This window comes from Nelusetta ayraudi, unplaced genomic scaffold (genome assembly GCF_046127955.1).
Source record: "Nelusetta ayraudi isolate G7.1 ecotype Tasmania unplaced genomic scaffold, CSIRO-AGI_Nayr_v1 ptg000019l, whole genome shotgun sequence".
Classification (NCBI taxonomy): Eukaryota; Metazoa; Chordata; class Actinopteri; order Tetraodontiformes; family Monacanthidae; genus Nelusetta; species Nelusetta ayraudi.
Genome location: NW_027466069.1, coordinates 2,088,910 through 2,105,000, shown reverse-complemented (window position 1 = coordinate 2,105,000; position 16,091 = coordinate 2,088,910). Strand labels below are relative to the sequence as shown.

Genomic DNA, 16,091 nt, shown 5'->3' with positions numbered 1-16,091 from the left:
ATGAAGAATATTGAAAAAAAAAATCCATTGTCACGAGTCGGTTGCAGGGACGGATGGATTGCAGTGAGACCACTCTCAAAAAATAAAATCTCAAATCCAAAACCTAAACTAATTTTCAGAACTGCGTTTTTTTTTTCAACCTAAACCAATCTGCCTGCGCACGGTTGTGTGTGTTTGTGTGTGACATTTCCAGCCAATCCTCTGTCCCAGCGCCCGCCCCGGGATTGTGCGAGTTGTGATGGGGGAGGGAGAGATGCCCGTAGGACTCCTCACTGGCCTACACACACACACACACACACACACACACACACACACACACACACCCCAAGACATGGGTGACACACACTCGCTAACAAACACTCTGTTGGCCTGGACGTGAAATAGCATCTGTAAAGCAGGCCAAGCCGAGCATGAAAATATGCGGAACTTTCTCTGTCCTCCGGCTACTTTCTAAATTTAGACCGCTATTCCGTGATACTTTTTGTTTTTTCCCTAATTTCAATTTTCATCTCACGAAATAAATATTATTTTTAAACGTTTATACCAAGGCCTTTAAATTTTTTTTTTTTTTTTGGCACATGGCAATAAAAAAAAATCCCAAGTCGTTTGCTAAAAATGATTTTTCTTTTATTTTTAAATCTGCGCTTTAGTGGTTTTCCATAATTCAGATTTCAACCGCGGTTGCCTACATAAATGCACGTGTGGGATGCGAAAGAAATTCGATGACAGGTCTGCTCAGACGTGTCACAGCAGATTATGGTGGAGGGGATAGAAGAGAAGGGGGGGACGAGGTGCTTGGTATTCTGCAGCAGCCAGGATTAGAGCCGCTGAGGTGGAGGAGAAACTCTTCTCTCCTCCACGGGCTCCGCAGAAAATGGCTTCCCTTTGAAAGTGAACGAAACGCGGCGTCCTTATGAAACGTGCCTTGCATTTCTTTAAATTCTCCTATTTAAAAAAGGACTTCACGCGACCTTTTTTCTAAAGGAGCTGTCCGTGGTGCTGCCGCTGGTCGCCGGCAAAAAAAAAAAAAAAAAACCCTATCATATCACCAACGAGTTGCGTCGCTGCGCAGCTGCTGAACATGATCCTCTGGAATGCAGCCGTTAAATGAGCCGCAAAGGGGGAAAATCTGTGGCTGCATGTATTCCCGAGGAAACAGACATTATGCGGAGTTTTTTTTTTTTTTTTTAATTATTAAATCATAATTCAATTGTTCATTCCCTGTGACGAAAGCAAAACGCCCACGCATTCAAACACTTAACATTTTCCAAATTATGCGCAGCGCATTTTGTATTATTTCGGATTCACTGCGTGTGTATAATTAAAGCAGGCAGTTCAGACTCCTGCGCGTCCAGCGGTGGCTCTCGGCGCCCGGGGTGCGCGGGCGCAGTGGACAACATGAGAGATGCGTGTGTGTGTGTGTGTGTGTGTGTGTGTGTGTGTGTGTGTGTGTGTGTGCGGCTGTCGGCTGTGTCTGACTGTACACAGACTTAAAATATACAGCCGCGGACACGCGCTTTGGGCTTTTGGGCGTTTGCTTTGCAAATAATAATAATGATAATGATGATGTTCGCAACTTGTTTCTTCTTTTCCGTTATATACGCGGCTCCCTTCACATTTAAAAAAAAAAAAGAAAAAGAAAGACAGTGTAAAGGTATAAAAAAAAATACTCAAATTGAACACATATGGTTCACATATACATTTAAAACACAAATAAAAATAATGAATAAAAATACAACTGTGGGATTTAACAGCGTCGGGGGCCTATCAGTGAGCTGCAGTGTCAGAAACAAGTGTTTCTGATTGGCTGGTGCAGTCAGAGCAGGTGTTTGCGCATGCATGATGATGGTGGTGACGCCTGGGGGTGTGTGTGTGTGTGTGTGTGTGTGTGTGTGTTTTGCCCCGGTGGACCTGTTGTTTGTGAGGCTGCGGCAACGGGGGAAACAGGTGAAACGCGTGATATGTTCACTCACTCACTCACTCACTCACGCAAAACGCGCGCGCCGTCATCAGGAGGCCCCGCGGTTTAATTGAGCGGGTGCTTGGCTCCTCTGCCGGTGAAGAGCAGAATCCTGCAGCGCGGATTCCACCACCCACCCACTCCACCCACCCATCTCCAACTCTCTCTCTCTCTCTCTCTCTCTCTCTCCCTCTCTCTTTCTCTCTCTCCCTCTCTCTCTCTCTCTCTCGCACTGCCTCCCAATGCGGACACGTGCAGGCACCCCCCCCCTCTCCCCACCCACCCACTCACCCACCTCCCTCATTGGGCGACGCAGTCAGACTCCGGCGCTCGCCCTGTCACACCAACGGGACCCAAGAAGTGGCACGACTGCGCGTTGAGGAAAATGCAAAAGTGTCATTCCTGACGACCAATGAGGACATATTTTTTTCCCCTTTGCGCCGTTTCCCAGAAGCCCAGCAGCAGTTTCCCACTGGGACTAATATGGATGAGCAAGTGAGAAAAGGCGACTGAGGATTTTTCATTCGAGGTTTGGGTGTATAGGTTGGTCGGCTTGGAGATTTTTTTTTCCACCCACACAAACAGGCAACAGGCATGACTTTATAGGGGGAGCAATTATTTTAACAAGAGGCACAGAATTACCCTGCATGCACCTGCTGCTCTGCTTTTTTCCGCGGTAGAATTAATCAAAGAGCGCCGTTGGAGAAGATGGCTCACCTCATACGACACAAGCTGACCAACAAGCTGACCAACGCGGCCCACACGGTCACCAACAAATCCCAGGCCAAGGTCAGCGGGGTGTTCGCCCGCCTGGGCTTCCAGGCCGCCACGGACGAGGAGGGCCTGGGCTTCGCCGAGTGCGACGACCTGGATTATGACTACAGGCAGGGGATGCAGATGGATGTCCTTCAGGGAGACGAGGAAGCGGGGCCCACTGATGGAGACGCGGAGCTGGATGGGGACAGCCACTACCAGAGGGATGGCACCGGCAGGAGGCCCTCGTCCCTCAAGACGGCGGGCTCCCTGGATGAGAACAAGCCCAAGATCACCACATGGGAGGCCGGATGGAACGTCACCAACGCCATTCAGGTATACGCAGCGAGCGAGCGAGCGGTGCTTGTGAAATGGTGACAGGCCTGCAGCCGGGCGAGAAGTCACCTTGACGATGGTCTTTTTTTTTCTCCCCTCGATGTATTTATTTATTTTTATTTTATTTTTTTGCTGCGCTGAGAGTAGAAACCAAAATCTGAGCTAAACCATTGTATCCCGCGTTTCCAATCCAGGGATTTTAATTGTATCTTTTTTTTTTTTTCCCCTAGAGCTTTTGAACGCATCCAGTGAAACTAAATGTTATCATAATTACACGCGAATTTCAATTTACGGTTTGCCGAGCGGTCGATGCGTAGAATCATTGTGTGCACGAGGCTTTACATTTTTATTTATTCAAATCCTTTTTATCAGGCGGTCTGCAGGCTGGGCCTGTTTGACTTTGATAGCCCGCGGGATAAATGACATCCACGTGTTATCGGCGCCACCATCAAATCAAAGTTGCAATTAAATGAAAATTTATTTTTTTATTTTTTTATTATTCGTTTCCCTTTAATTGTTTAGACTGTGTAGATATTTATTTATTTATTTTATAATCCACGGGCCTCTTTTCAAGGGCGCGGTGAACGAGAACAAAAAGGGTAATTCTGCTCGGAATAACAGACGCTAAATTAGGTTTTCTGCTTAGACATTTTTTGTTTTAATGCGAAGAATATAAAAAAAAAAAATTACCCCACTTTCTCTCGGTCTCATTCTCTCGGCGTTATTATGTAAGGCGCGAGCCGTGCGAGCCAGCCATCGCATGCCTGCGCCGGCTCGGCCTGTCACCGCGATGCGGGCCTCGTCCATTCACCACTCAAGTGCGCCTCTCTGTCCGCAGGGCATGTTCGTCCTCGGCTTGCCGTACGCCATCCTCCACGGCGGCTACCTCGGCCTCTTCCTCATCATCTTCGCGGCGGTGGTGTGCTGCTACACCGGCAAGATCCTCATCGCGTGTCTGTACGAGGAGAACGAGGACGGCATCAAGGTGCGCGTCAGGGACTCGTACGTGGACATCGCCAACGCCTGCTGCGCGCCGCGCTTCCCCGCGCTCGGCGGCCACGTGGTGAACGTGGCGCAGATCATCGAGCTGGTCATGACGTGCATCCTGTACGTGGTGGTGAGCGGCAACCTCATGTATAACAGCTTCCCGGGCTTCGCCTTCTCCCAGAAGGCCTGGTCGGTGGTGGCCACGCTGGCGCTGCTGCCTTGCGCCTTCCTGAAGAACCTGAAGTCCGTGTCCAAGTTCAGCTTGCTGTGCACGGTGGCGCACTTCGTCATCAACGTGCTGGTGATCGCCTACTGCCTCTCCAGGGCTCGCGAGTGGGCCTGGGAGAAGGTCAAGTTCTACATCGACGTCAAGAAGTTCCCCATCTCCATCGGCATCATCGTCTTCAGCTACACCTCGCAGATCTTCCTGCCCTCGCTGGAGGGGAACATGCAGAAGCCCAGCGAGTTCCACTGCATGATGGACTGGAGCCACATCGCCGCCTGCGTCTTCAAGGGCCTCTTCGCCCTGGTGGCCTACTTGACTTGGGCCGACACCACCAAGGAGGTGATCACGGATAACCTGCCGTCAACCATCCGGGCGGTGGTGAACATCTTCCTGGTGTCCAAGGCGCTCCTGTCGTACCCGCTGCCATTCTTCGCCGCGGTGGAGGTCCTGGAGAAGTCCCTGTTCCAGGAGGGCGGCAGGGCGTTCTTCCCAGACTGCTACGGCCCCAACGGGCAGCTGAAATCGTGGGGGCTGGGCCTTCGGATCGCCCTGGTGGTCTTCACCCTGCTCATGGCCGTCTTTGTCCCACACTTCGCCCTCCTGATGGGTCTGACTGGGAGCCTCACCGGCGCCGGTCTGTGCTTCCTACTGCCGGCCCTCTTCCACCTCAAACTCCAGTGGAGGAACCTCCTGTGGCACCACGTCTTCTTTGACGTTGCCATTTTCGTTATCGGAGGCATCTGCGCAATATCCGGCTTCATCCACTCGATCGAGGGGCTGATAGAGGTGTACAGGTACGACATCCACGACTGAGGTGACCTTTCGCCGTGCGGGCGAGGCCCTCAACTGGGCCCGCACTTCACGAACACAGAGCTCATCACACGCGTCACTCACGACGACATTTAAAAGCCCGTGATGAGGATTTATTTGTGTGAAATGTACATCTTTTTGTTTCAGAATCTTTTTTTTTTTTTTTTTGGTTTCTTTTTTGCCTTCGTGATAATGTGCAATAATGAACTCTGCTACAATCATAGTGTAAAGTAGTCTCATCCCACCACACATGTTTTCTGAAGCTGGACCAAGAGGGGGAAAAAAAACACACTTCCGCATGACAGGAGGTGATTAAAACATGCGGGACGAAGAGCCCGTCAGTCGAAGTTGTCAAGGATCCAGTGCAATATGTCCGCCATGGGTCTAACTGTGAGTGTGTACGTGTTTATATCCGGGGAATGAAATATGTGGTGAACAATGCAGTGAATATGTTATTAGATATATCATTAATCCCACTTCAGAGAGAGAGAAAATATATGACAACCACCCATCAGATCAGATGGAACTTTCTGGTTACTAATAAACCATGAATAACGTTGTTTGTTTGTTTGTTTGTTTGTTTGTTTTGTTTCAGGGATTTTTTTTTTTTACAAGTTTTTGTTTTGTGTTGAACTCTCCATGTTTGGCCTCTAGTCGTCCTCGTTGGTTCCTTTGTTTTCTCGGTGTTCTGAAGTGTCATTCTGGATGAAGTGAAATACAAAAAGTGCAAGCAAGTGGATCCTAATCGTGTTCTAATGAAAAAAAAAACGTCTGATGATATTCTCCTCCTATTGCAACTGTTACTTGTGATTTAATGGAACTAATCATGGTGTGTGAGACACAGCGTATGTGTTGACCTTAAGAGATAAATAAATGGGATATTTTATGGCTGGTGATTCCAATGTCTCTTTGAGAGTGTAGCCAGGGGATGAGCAGCGTCTTCTTGCATTTGTGATACTGTTCTTTTTGTTCCCACTTGCTCCAGACACAAGGTCCAAGTCCTTTTTAACAACAGGTGAGGAAGCGGACGATCATCAGGTGTCCAGATGTCACACAACAGTTCTCTGATCTTTTAACAGCCTCTATCATTGGCTCATTGGATCATCCGTTCATATTTAAATGATGGTATTTAAAAATCAATCCACGTGTCTGATAAGATCTGTTCCTATACAAGTTTCTTAACATACTTTCCCTGTAACTGAGCCCAGCTGAACATAATCTTAGAAAACAGAGAAAAGAAAGAATTATTTCCTGTTCCTCATTTTAAGAACACACACACCCACACATACACACACACAGTTTCAATTCTCAGAAAACACAGTGATGTGAGACACTGTGAAACACACTTTCAGATTTGAAGCAAACATCAGGCGGCGACTGCTAGGAAACTTCTCCGGGCTCGACTTCAGGTTTGACAGCCTATTTTCTGTTAATTTGATTTACTCTTGATTTAATTCTGTTGAGTGGACAAACCGGTGAAGGATTGTGTGTTTGCACTGCAGTGGCCACAGAACTATGCTTCTCTTCGTGACCGCGCTGCTGGCGCTGGTGGGTCCAACCTGGGGAGAGAACCCAGCTGTGCGAGTCACCCTGACAGACAAAGGCCTTCAGTACGGTAAGGCGGGCGGGGCCGTGAGGGGCCAGCTTGAGGCCGTGAAGCTCACTTGAAGACACAAAGAGTGTGAGAATGTTTACCTTTCCGTTGGTCAAATTCTAGTGTGTTGTTTGTCCCAGGAAAGCACGCAAGTGCAGGATGGATTCAGGACACGCTGGAGATGGTCACCCTCCCCGACATCAGCGGCACCATCCACGTGTTCTACTTTGATGTGGACTACACACTGTCAGGGTAGGACGACCACAGGGACGCCTCGGGGGCTTCAGCTTCCCAAATCACCTTCTCAACAAGACCGTCTGCGTGTTGTCTCGCTGTCCGTCACGGCACTAATCTGAGTCCTGACGCCTGCCTGTGTTTGCCCCTCCTCCCGCCATGCTCAGAACCAAAATAGAAAAGTGTGACTTTCCCGAGCCAGTTGTGGAATTCTACAAAGACTCCAGGGGACTGAAGATGTCCATCTCAGGCCTCAGCGTTTCACTAGCAGGCGAATGGAGGACACAGTACGGTATACTGTAAGTGGCTGCCCCACCCCACACACCACACCTGCCTGACATCCTTCGACCACAAACACACTCTATACTATATAATATTAATCTAACTGATGTAGATTTCAGTCTTCTGTAGCAGATGGAAGTAAAACTCAGTGTAAAAACACTTCATGGGGAAGTGAGATCAGATTTCGAAATAATCAGATGTCAGTTGGAAGTCAGGGGCCTGTAAATGTGACTTTGCTGTGGCAAAGTCACATTTTTTAGGGTGAATTTGTAACTTTGATTGATGAACAGAAGGGAACTAATACCAGAACTTGTCCCACATATCTGATTTGCATTGAGGGAAGTCCCGAGTGAAGTGAGTTAAAGTTTACAAGACATAGTGTCTGTGAAATAAAATAGAAAATCATTGTGTGTGATCATCTGGTTAGCAAACTCCTCTTCTAGTCTTGTAGAATATGTCGCTTAAGGTTTCTCTGTATATATAGGTACATATATACCGCTGTATTTATATAATAGGGATACTTTATGTTCACTTTGTACACTTGCACGCTGCCTTTTTTTTCCAGACACAACAGCGGATCCTACAACATGGCTCTATTCGATGTGGACGTGACCACGGTGGTGCAGCTGGGAGAAGACGCTGACGGCCGCCTCTCCGTCACCGCGGTCCAATGCCTCGCCAAGGTGGGCAGCATGGACGTGCAGCTCAACGGCCAGTTCAGGTGCAGACAGTTGGTGGATGATGGGGAAACGGAGGGAAGGGAAGGAGGCGGGGGCAGATTGTGACTGATGTGTCTTCTTTATTTCTGCGCTCAAAAGCTGGCTCTATCGGGCGGCGGTCCAGCATCACCTGGGGGACATCAGGGCCGAAATAGAGGCCAAGGTGAGTACTTCCGTCCCCGCCATTGCGTGGGAAGTGACGCTTCGTGCGCCAACGTCTACTGATACCTGCCGCGAGGCCGCCTCAGCTTGTTTTTCGGCTCCCGCAGATCTGCCCTGTGGTCAACCAGTCGATCGTGAACTTCGAGCACCACCTACAGACCATGAACGGTACTGCTGACATTCAAAACGCTGAATTCCGTCCATCCATTTTCTCTATGTGGGGGTCGGCTGGAGCCTACCCCAGCTGTCAAGGCAGGGTTACATGGCGGACAACACTTAATAGCAGGCCCGCATAGAAAGACAGAAAGACAGAAAGACAAATAACCATTCACACTTAGACTCACATACATACAAACACTTTTTTTTTTTTTTTAAATAAAGGAGTAATGTAACAAAACTGGTTATTATATCATAATTACTTTATGAAGTAACGATTCCATTACTTTTCTGAAATATTCTGCAAGCTAAAAATGTCTTATTTTCCACAAAATGTCTGAAATTTAGAAGGAAAAAAACAGCAATTGCGTGGAAATACAAACATCTCGAGTTCATCTCGTCTAAATCAAAGAATATTGTGGTTAGTTGTACGTTATGTGAAGGAAACAAGACATTCTCAACTGTTACTTTATCCTTTTTGTACTAAATTATATAGGAATTAGTAATTGATTACTTATGAAAGAGAGTAGTTGAAGAAGTAATTTGATTACTTTTAAAGGAGTAATCAGTCATCAGTAGTTGGATTACTTTTATAATCCCAACACTGCATACACCTATGGACAATTTAGTGTTCCTATTTGTCCGCCAGTGCATGTTTTTGGACTGTGGGAAGTTCCTCCGAGTTCTCCCTCCAGAGAACCTGGAGAGAACCCACACAGAAACAGGGAGAACATGCAAACTCCACACAGAAAGCCCCCAGGCCCGGGATTGAACCCACAACCTTCTTGCTGTCAAAGGATATATTCGAAAAGTTGGAATATAGATGAAATACAGCAATCTCTGTCCCCTTTGCCAGTTTCTTTTGACCTGAATGAGGCTCTGACCCTGGAGATGCCTCTCACCAATTCAACTGTTGTAGATGCTTCAAGCCTCAGTCTGGGTTTCAAGGTTTGCAAACAAGCACGCACACAAACTTGACTGACCTGTTTGATTATACATTCACTTTGTCAATTTTCACATGACACTTGATACAAACCTTGAAAAACGATGGCTGGTGCACGCACAGCTTTAGCTAACACTCAGCTCGTCTTTATTTGAAGGGGGAGTTCTACAGCAGAAAGAACCACAGCGAGCCTCCCTTTGCCTCCCAGCCCTTCACACTGGCCCTGCAGCCGGGCTACATGCTGTCCCTGGGCCTGTCTGAATTCACCCTGAACTCGGCCACGTATGGATATTTCTCTGCTGGGCTGCTTCAGATCCTCGTCAATGGCAGCATGGTGAGTCCACCGCTGGCATGCAGCTGGCATGCAGGCATGCAGAACCTCAAGAGTTGGGACAGTTTATCAGCACTCATTAACAAAGACAGTTGTGTGTGTCCGGTCATGGAAATTTAACCAAGACTAATAAATGTTGTTTTTGAACCAGATCCCTTCGTTTTTCCCTTTGCATCTCAACACCAGTGCGATGGGGCCATATGTTCCTCAGGTGAGGGTATCTTTTATTGACAACACTCACTTTTATCACAATTAAGTGACAATATTATTGTCATGCTTTGTTTTTCCTTGATTTCTTTGTCAAAATCTAAATATTTGATTGAAAAAATCTGTTCAGTTTTATTTCCATATATTCAAATTATCCTCATGTTTCTATTTGGCAGAGCAATTTTCTCCCTTGCACTTCTTTCGTTTATAATGTCCCCTTTACTTGTTTAAAAAAAACACTTTTTCTGTCGCTACAGCTTCCCAACATGTTTCCCGGGCTGGCTATGATTCTGCAGGTTTATGCCACTGAGGTCCCGCTGTTTTCATTCAAGCCGGACTCCATTCTTTTTGACCCTAAAACCACTGTTAAGGCTTTCGCCATCCAGAAAAACGGCACCTGCACTCCTCTGTTCAAACTCAGCCTGGTGAGTATACAAGTACAGACAATGATTGCATTTCTGTGAAAAAGAGGGCTGGGGATCCTCTGTAAATTCACATTTGATTTTTTTTTTAACATAATAAACAAACATCATAACATAAAAAATGGATTTTTATTTGAGTCAACAGAAATGTGGTATTAGTATTGGTGCCTCTTTCAGGGCTTTGATTTCCGTGGTAAAGCGTGGATTGCCGATGGGAAGCTGAAGGGTTCGGCGAACATGAAGAAGTGAGAGCATCGCCACATTTTGCATTGATCGCTTCCACTCTGACCCGCACCACAAAAAAACTAATGCCAACGCTTCCGTTCCAACAGCCTCACAGTGACGCTGCAGGAAAGTGAAGTGGGAACTTTCGAGGTATGCACGGCAGGAGCGAGATCAGATTTCCTGTTTTTGCTGAGTCTTATTGGTGATCACTGTGCTGAATCCATCTGCAGACCAAAGCCATCGAAGATCTCGTGAGGAAGGGGATGAAGTTCACCATGATAATGCTTAACAGTGAGTCCCAGTTGCATCTTTTAATTTACCAAAAACATTTGATTTGTGACACAACTCTCTATTAAAATTGCACATACTCGTCGTGCACATACTGATCAGGATAAACCAGTGTTTTTCAATCCTTATTTTGAGCCACGGCACATTGTTTTTACATTGAAAAAAATCTCATGTCACACCACCACCCAAAAATATTATAAAATGACACTTTTTAGCCAAATAATGACAATATAGTCTATTTATTTATACTCACTCAGTGTGAAACCTGGGCCCCTTTAGATGCACACAAAGCTGAAATCCTGGGAGGAATTGAGGGAGGAAAATAGGCTCACATTCCTTTTACTCCAAAATGGATTTTTTTTATTTTATTTTTTAGAGCAATTAAGAGAAATTGTATAATTTTTCACAGCACACTTAACAGTAGCTCACTTGTGTGCCGCGGCACATTGGTTGAAAAACACTGTTGATAAACAACCTGATCATCCTGCCTCTGAATGTGTCTTGTTTTAGGGAGGTTGAGCGGGGGAATGGATTTACCGCGACTGAAACACGCAGAGCTAGTCAACACGGTGCTGCGGGTGGACAAGGTCAGCTTTAAAGATAAATTCATCTGAATGTTCACTTGTGAGAGGAGCTCGTTTTGAGAAGATGTTGTCCCATCTTTCCTCCCCTAACAGGGATTCATCGCCATCTCTTCAGATTTCAAGGTTTCCCTGACCGAGATGTTCACTGACGCCCAGATTGGCCTGTTTCAGTAGGAGACAGCAACGACCAAATCTCAGTGTGGCATTTGGAATACAAATTCCATAGTGTGCCATAACCACAGCTTATGATGAACCAGCTTTATGTCAAATCACAGTCAATGTTCCTCTATTTGTATAATCTTGTCACATCCAGGCTCTTGTTTAAATTTGGTAAAGTGAAGTCTGGGGTTCATCTTAACTAAAAGTTAGACGTATAAGTTCAGATGTTTTATTCTTTGTTTTCATCATCAGAACCTATTAATCTTTCAAATGGTTGATTGATGAGGACTTGTCAGAAAATAAACAGATCAGACCTGCTTTGCCTTGACCTTTCAAATTTACACTTGTTTTTCCTCACAATCATTCAGATTTAGGGGCGCTATCTATAAGTTTTTACATGATGGACTGTTACTGTAGGTTTGTCGTCTCTATGACTTTTCAGTGGGCTGCACTGGCTATTCTGTGTAACAAGTGGCGCTAGAAAGTAATTTTGATATATGATTTTAGATCTATTGGTACAGATATAACTGGTGTAATATATGCAGAAATTGCAAAGGGTGAAGGAAATTAAACTTTTTTTTAGTTTACAGTAAAGCAAAACCGAGACAACTAAGCATCATGTTAACCAGTTTTTATTATTGACTGAATGGCTGTTGAGCAAGTTCACACATCAACACCATGGTCCTGAACCAGTGTCACGCATTTATTCCAAAATGTTTCAGTGTGCACTCTTGAGATTTCCAACACATGTTCACATTCTTTGAAAGGAAAAATCACCACTTTATAAATACGCGTATTTACAGCCGTAGTTTTTGAAAATGTTCCCCGCAGAAAACCATGAAAACCAGCAACGCCGACAGGTCATCCTGAGCCGGACAGTGCATGAAGTGCAAGAAGCGTAAATAGTCTTTTATTGGCAGGTTGGAAAGGAGAAGCCGAGAAGAGGAAACAGCTGAAATCAAGAGAAACGGAGTCCATTGTGTTACTCTAAAATGACTTCATTAGTGCCACATGACTTTCACGTAAACTGGATTTTGTAAATGTGTTAAAGTATGGAGAGAGAAAAGGAGGGAAAAGAGGAAAGAAGAAGCAAGTTAATAACCTACAGAAGTAAATTTGGGTAGTTTTGTCGCCTTCATCTTCAACATGTTGCTAAAAAGAAGTTGACTGTGTGCCACCTGAGTCTGCAGTGCGATATGAAGAGAAGACGTCGTATCAAAACAGCGACACGCTAACAGCTTTAAGGAGCGATCAGCCTTTGTTTCGTTACAAATACACTATAAATAACACTACTCCAAAGGACAGTACAAAGAACTCAGTGGGTCCTAAAATGTGACCTCTGTGGAACTCCTCCTGTTCCCGTTAGAACACAGGAAGGCCGACACTTTACTAGGTGCTCATTTGCTCATTCCGCAGCTGCGCGCACACAGCAAAAATGAAGCGGCAAACACATTCAAGTATGCACAATCTCATCATGTAACTGTACAGCATGTACATCGTCAGTAGGAGAGGAAAAACATCGACAAAGACGCCGCAGACTTTGGGACTGTGAGAAGACCAGCTCCGTTTTTGTTTTTTTGGCAAAGACCTCGGAGGTAAATAAGACCAAAGAGCACCACAACACTCTTCGCTTCAGTGTTTCAAAAGCCTTGGCTGATCTAGAATATACAGTCGTGACGATTCTGTATACGTCAAAATGTTTCATCTAATGGCACCCAAGAGTGTAAAGAACAAAACAACGGTGCAGTGTGTTGCAGCCTTTTGCAGCCGTTTTTTTTGTTCTTTTGGCTGATCGAAGTCAATGCAAACTGTGACTTGATGCTCTTACCAGGATTAGAGAAAATAAGAAGAAATGTCAGAAACGAAAAAATAAATAGAGAGAAAGGAAAGAAGAGAAGATGGAACTGATGAGATAATGTGGAGGCACAGTGTGATTCTTTTTTTCTCTTTTTTTTTTTTTTTTAAGAACGACCGCTTTCACATCACAAGACCAAGCCCGATGAGCTTCAAGTGCAGTTAGTTTGAACCCTGTCTCTTTTTTGTTTTGTTTTTTTCAGAACTGTCATCAGCTCACTTCTCTCCCCGTCAAATTCAGCAGGGGAGGAAACGGACAGCGGGAGCTTGTGATGTTCTACAGAAACAAACGTACAGGGGGGGTAGCTGTGGTTGTTAGGCTAAACTGGAGAGGTGAGGAGAGGAGGGTGGGGGGTGACTGAGAGGTCAACCAGTTCGGACTGGGGGAAAGAGAGAGCAGATGGGGGAGGAGGAGGGGATCATTTGTCTGCAACCGCAGCTGCCATCGGAACGCGTATGGACCCGCGGGCCGTCGCCGCCAGCTCCTCGATCTCTGTGTTCAGGCGCCTGATGACCCACTCCATCGCCTCCCGACCCTGAAGCAGGCAGACGGACGGCGGCACGTTAGAGCATGCGGTGGGAGAAAAAGCGACCTACAAGACGTGTTTTGAAGGCGACATCACCTTTCCGGCGTTGACGGACATGGTCTTTGCCATGAGGCCCTCGAGGTAGCTGCTCAAACTGACGCCTTTCACACTGATCAGCGCCTCCTGCGTCAGCACCGTCCTGGACACACACAAAACGAGCCCCAAAACGCATGTTTAATGTTTTCCATCACCCAGTGATATAAATGACGAGTACTATTTAGTCACAAGAGTGGGTCTCTTACTTCTCAGGATCCTGCGGATGTGGCTTGTATGTCAGCTTCTCATCAACAGACACCAGGTTGGTGAAGGAAATCTAGACAGGGAAAAAGGGAACGATGTTACTTTAAAACCTATTTATTCAGAAGAACTAAGGAAATGCATGCACACCTCTGACTCAAAATGTCATATTCATCAGTTATTGAAAACAGTTTGATCAGTTTTCATAATTACATTTGTAGATTTCAGCTCAAAGCTCTTTTCTTTGGGGTCCACAACTGAATGTTCCTGTACGTATGTGCACGTTCTTGTTACGCCGATGATCTGCAGGGGGGAAAAAAAAGGCCAAACATTAGAATACACCTGAAAAAATAAAATGAAATCACCTTTACGCTTTGAAATCTTGTCTTAATTCTTTAACAGGTGACATCAATGACAATACTCAGAAAGGTAGATGAGAGTTGTAAAGGATCCTCTATTTGTGTCCGTCACCATTTGACTTACAGACTTGGCCATGGAAGGTAGACCCCACTCTGTGCTGAGTAGCCTGGTGCTGTGTAAACGGCCCTGTGAGTCCACCGTCCTGTCCAGGACATCCACTCCAAAAACACTGGTGTTCATGGGGTTGGGGTACTTCTGCATGGCTGCTTTGGTCACGGTCTCCCATGGATGGCTGTGCGACAAAAAAAACTCAACATTAGGGTTCAGACAACACAACAAACGTAAAATACGGTACGTTAAAGGGGGACCAGGAAATAGTTTTGTTGCGTTCAAAATTAAATAATTAAACAAAGACAGAACAATCAAAACACAGCTCTGACGACTGTCAACTTGAAGGCGAAAGAGTGATTTATCAAGCACGTTTTTATCTATCTGGAATACAAACAAAATTAAGAATTGCTTTGTTTACCAAATTATTATAATACATGTATGGAGTTTGAAAAACTACGGCAATTCACAAAATGAAGGAACAGCGAAACGTAATGGCTGGAGAAACGCCCCCCCGCGCACAGCCAGCATCACAATACCAGATTCATGGAATTATCTAGAAGCAGGTGGAGGACGGAAAACAAACACAAGCCTTGTAAAGCAGCGTCGAAAAGCATAATGCACCTGATTCACTGTGACATTCACATGTTTGGAAAGACGAGACCTTCGCAGACTTAAAATACCGCAGCCTCGTCTCTGACAGACAGTTATGTAATGACCATAACTGCAGCGCGGAAAGTAAAACATTGAGATGTATTTTTCGTATTCTGATAAAACACGTCGAAACTACAGCGAGTGTGTCAATCATGCTGACCACTTGCAGCGCTTGGTCAGAACGCTGTAGTTGCTCTTAAATGGCGCAACCTTGGCCACCTCGGTGATAACTTGCTAGCCTAAATGCTAACGGCAACGACGGTACCGTTGTGTCAACAGCGCGAGCTAAAGTGGGAGGAAAATGGAGAAAACGCTTTAAAAAAAAAAAATTAAAAAACTTTATCGGCACCGCAACCAGGTTCTCACGTGCCACGCCGGTCGGGCGATTAAAAAAATATTAAATAAACAAAACTACGAACTGTTGGGTAACTGCCCATGTTATTTGTGTGAAGTTAATGTTACTTTACCAAGGAGGCTAACGGCACTGCATATAAATGCGGGCAGAGCCATAAAAACTAGAAACATTCACTAAAACCGATATCACGGGGACAAAATGCCTCATGGCTACATGAAAACTCACTTGAAAATGTGCTCTGACGCCCAGATCTTCATTTTAACCCGGCTTTTGTGTCAGAGCTTGGGAGCCGGTTGTCTGATGACACGGTGACCGATGTGAGGAAGGGGGAGGGGGGACGTAGCGAAGGAAACGACGTTTAACGGAACCCATTGTCAAGCCGAGACGATGCCCCCTCGTGGCAAATTATACTCTATTGCACCCTGTTCACCGTAGTGACGTAACTTGAGGACAAAGTACAACTATTACATTCTGTAGTTGTAAATTACAACTACAGAATGTATTGATTACAACTTGTAATCAATACATTTTGTAAAAACAAATATCAACAAGGATTCT

At 45.6% G+C, this 16,091-nt stretch overlaps 3 protein-coding genes across 5 annotated transcripts; 2 read left to right on the top strand and 1 right to left on the bottom strand.

Annotated features, from left to right (window-relative positions):
- Positions 1-2,265: 2,265 nt before the first annotated feature.
- Positions 2,266-5,968, top strand: LOC142888160 (vesicular inhibitory amino acid transporter-like). The gene is made up of 2 exons (XM_076026221.1): positions 2,266-3,049; positions 3,888-5,968. Exons 1-2 carry the CDS (start codon positions 2,669-2,671, stop codon positions 5,073-5,075), a joined length of 1,569 nt encoding a protein of 522 aa, XP_075882336.1. The 5' UTR covers positions 2,266-2,668; the 3' UTR covers positions 5,076-5,968.
- Positions 5,969-6,338: 370 nt separating this feature from the next.
- On the top strand, positions 6,339-11,719 carry bpifcl (BPI fold containing family C, like). Of its 2 annotated transcripts, none has more exons than XM_076026222.1 (16): positions 6,339-6,481; positions 6,575-6,687; positions 6,807-6,918; positions 7,068-7,199; positions 7,748-7,903; positions 8,001-8,064; positions 8,171-8,231; positions 9,076-9,167; positions 9,320-9,496; positions 9,645-9,704; positions 9,958-10,125; positions 10,300-10,367; positions 10,455-10,497; positions 10,578-10,638; positions 11,146-11,222; positions 11,313-11,719. In XM_076026222.1, the coding sequence occupies exons 2-16, from the start codon at positions 6,588-6,590 to the stop codon at positions 11,391-11,393; spliced, it is 1,452 nt and encodes a 483-aa protein (XP_075882337.1). In that variant the 5' UTR covers positions 6,339-6,481; positions 6,575-6,587; the 3' UTR covers positions 11,394-11,719. The 2 variants fall into 2 exon arrangements, with proteins under 2 accessions (XP_075882337.1, XP_075882338.1); XM_076026223.1 differs by having other exon boundaries at positions 6,362-6,481; positions 6,554-6,687.
- A 275-nt stretch (positions 11,720-11,994) lies between these two features.
- LOC142888165 (PRELI domain containing protein 3B-like) lies at positions 11,995-15,871 on the bottom strand. Of its 2 annotated transcripts, none has more exons than XM_076026232.1 (6): positions 15,759-15,871; positions 14,540-14,708; positions 14,270-14,359; positions 14,062-14,132; positions 13,856-13,958; positions 11,995-13,768 (listed from the first exon to the last, which is right to left on the bottom strand). In XM_076026232.1, exons 1-6 carry the CDS (start codon positions 15,788-15,790, stop codon positions 13,652-13,654), a joined length of 582 nt encoding a protein of 193 aa, XP_075882347.1. In that variant the 5' UTR covers positions 15,791-15,871; the 3' UTR covers positions 11,995-13,651. The 2 variants fall into 2 exon arrangements, with proteins under 2 accessions (XP_075882347.1, XP_075882348.1); XM_076026233.1 differs by lacking the exon at positions 15,759-15,871 and adding an exon at positions 15,149-15,396.
- Positions 15,872-16,091: the final 220 nt, after the last annotated feature.

Bases quoted from the DNA above. Each gene is read 5' to 3' on its own strand.
- LOC142888165 (XM_076026232.1), bottom strand. From the start codon at position 15,790: ATGAAGATCTGGGCGTCAGAGCACATTTTCAA. The intron at 14,133-14,269 runs GTAATTATGAAA...TTCCCTGTCTAG, and splicing joins TTGAGCTGAAATCTACAAAT to ATTTCCTTCACCAACCTGGT. The intron at 13,769-13,855 runs GTGATGTCGCCT...TGCCTGCTTCAG, and splicing joins TGTCCGTCAACGCCGGAAAG to GGTCGGGAGGCGATGGAGTG.
- bpifcl (XM_076026222.1), top strand. From the start codon at position 6,588: ATGCTTCTCTTCGTGACCGCGCTGCTGGCGCTGGTGGGTCCAACCTGG. The intron at 6,919-7,067 runs GTAGGACGACCA...CGCCATGCTCAG, and splicing joins GTGGACTACACACTGTCAGG to AACCAAAATAGAAAAGTGTG. The intron at 10,498-10,577 runs GTATGCACGGCA...ATCCATCTGCAG, and splicing joins GTGAAGTGGGAACTTTCGAG to ACCAAAGCCATCGAAGATCT.
- LOC142888160 (XM_076026221.1), top strand. From the start codon at position 2,669: ATGGCTCACCTCATACGACACAAGCTGACCAACAAGCTGACCAACGCG. The intron at 3,050-3,887 runs GTATACGCAGCG...CTCTGTCCGCAG, and splicing joins ACGTCACCAACGCCATTCAG to GGCATGTTCGTCCTCGGCTT.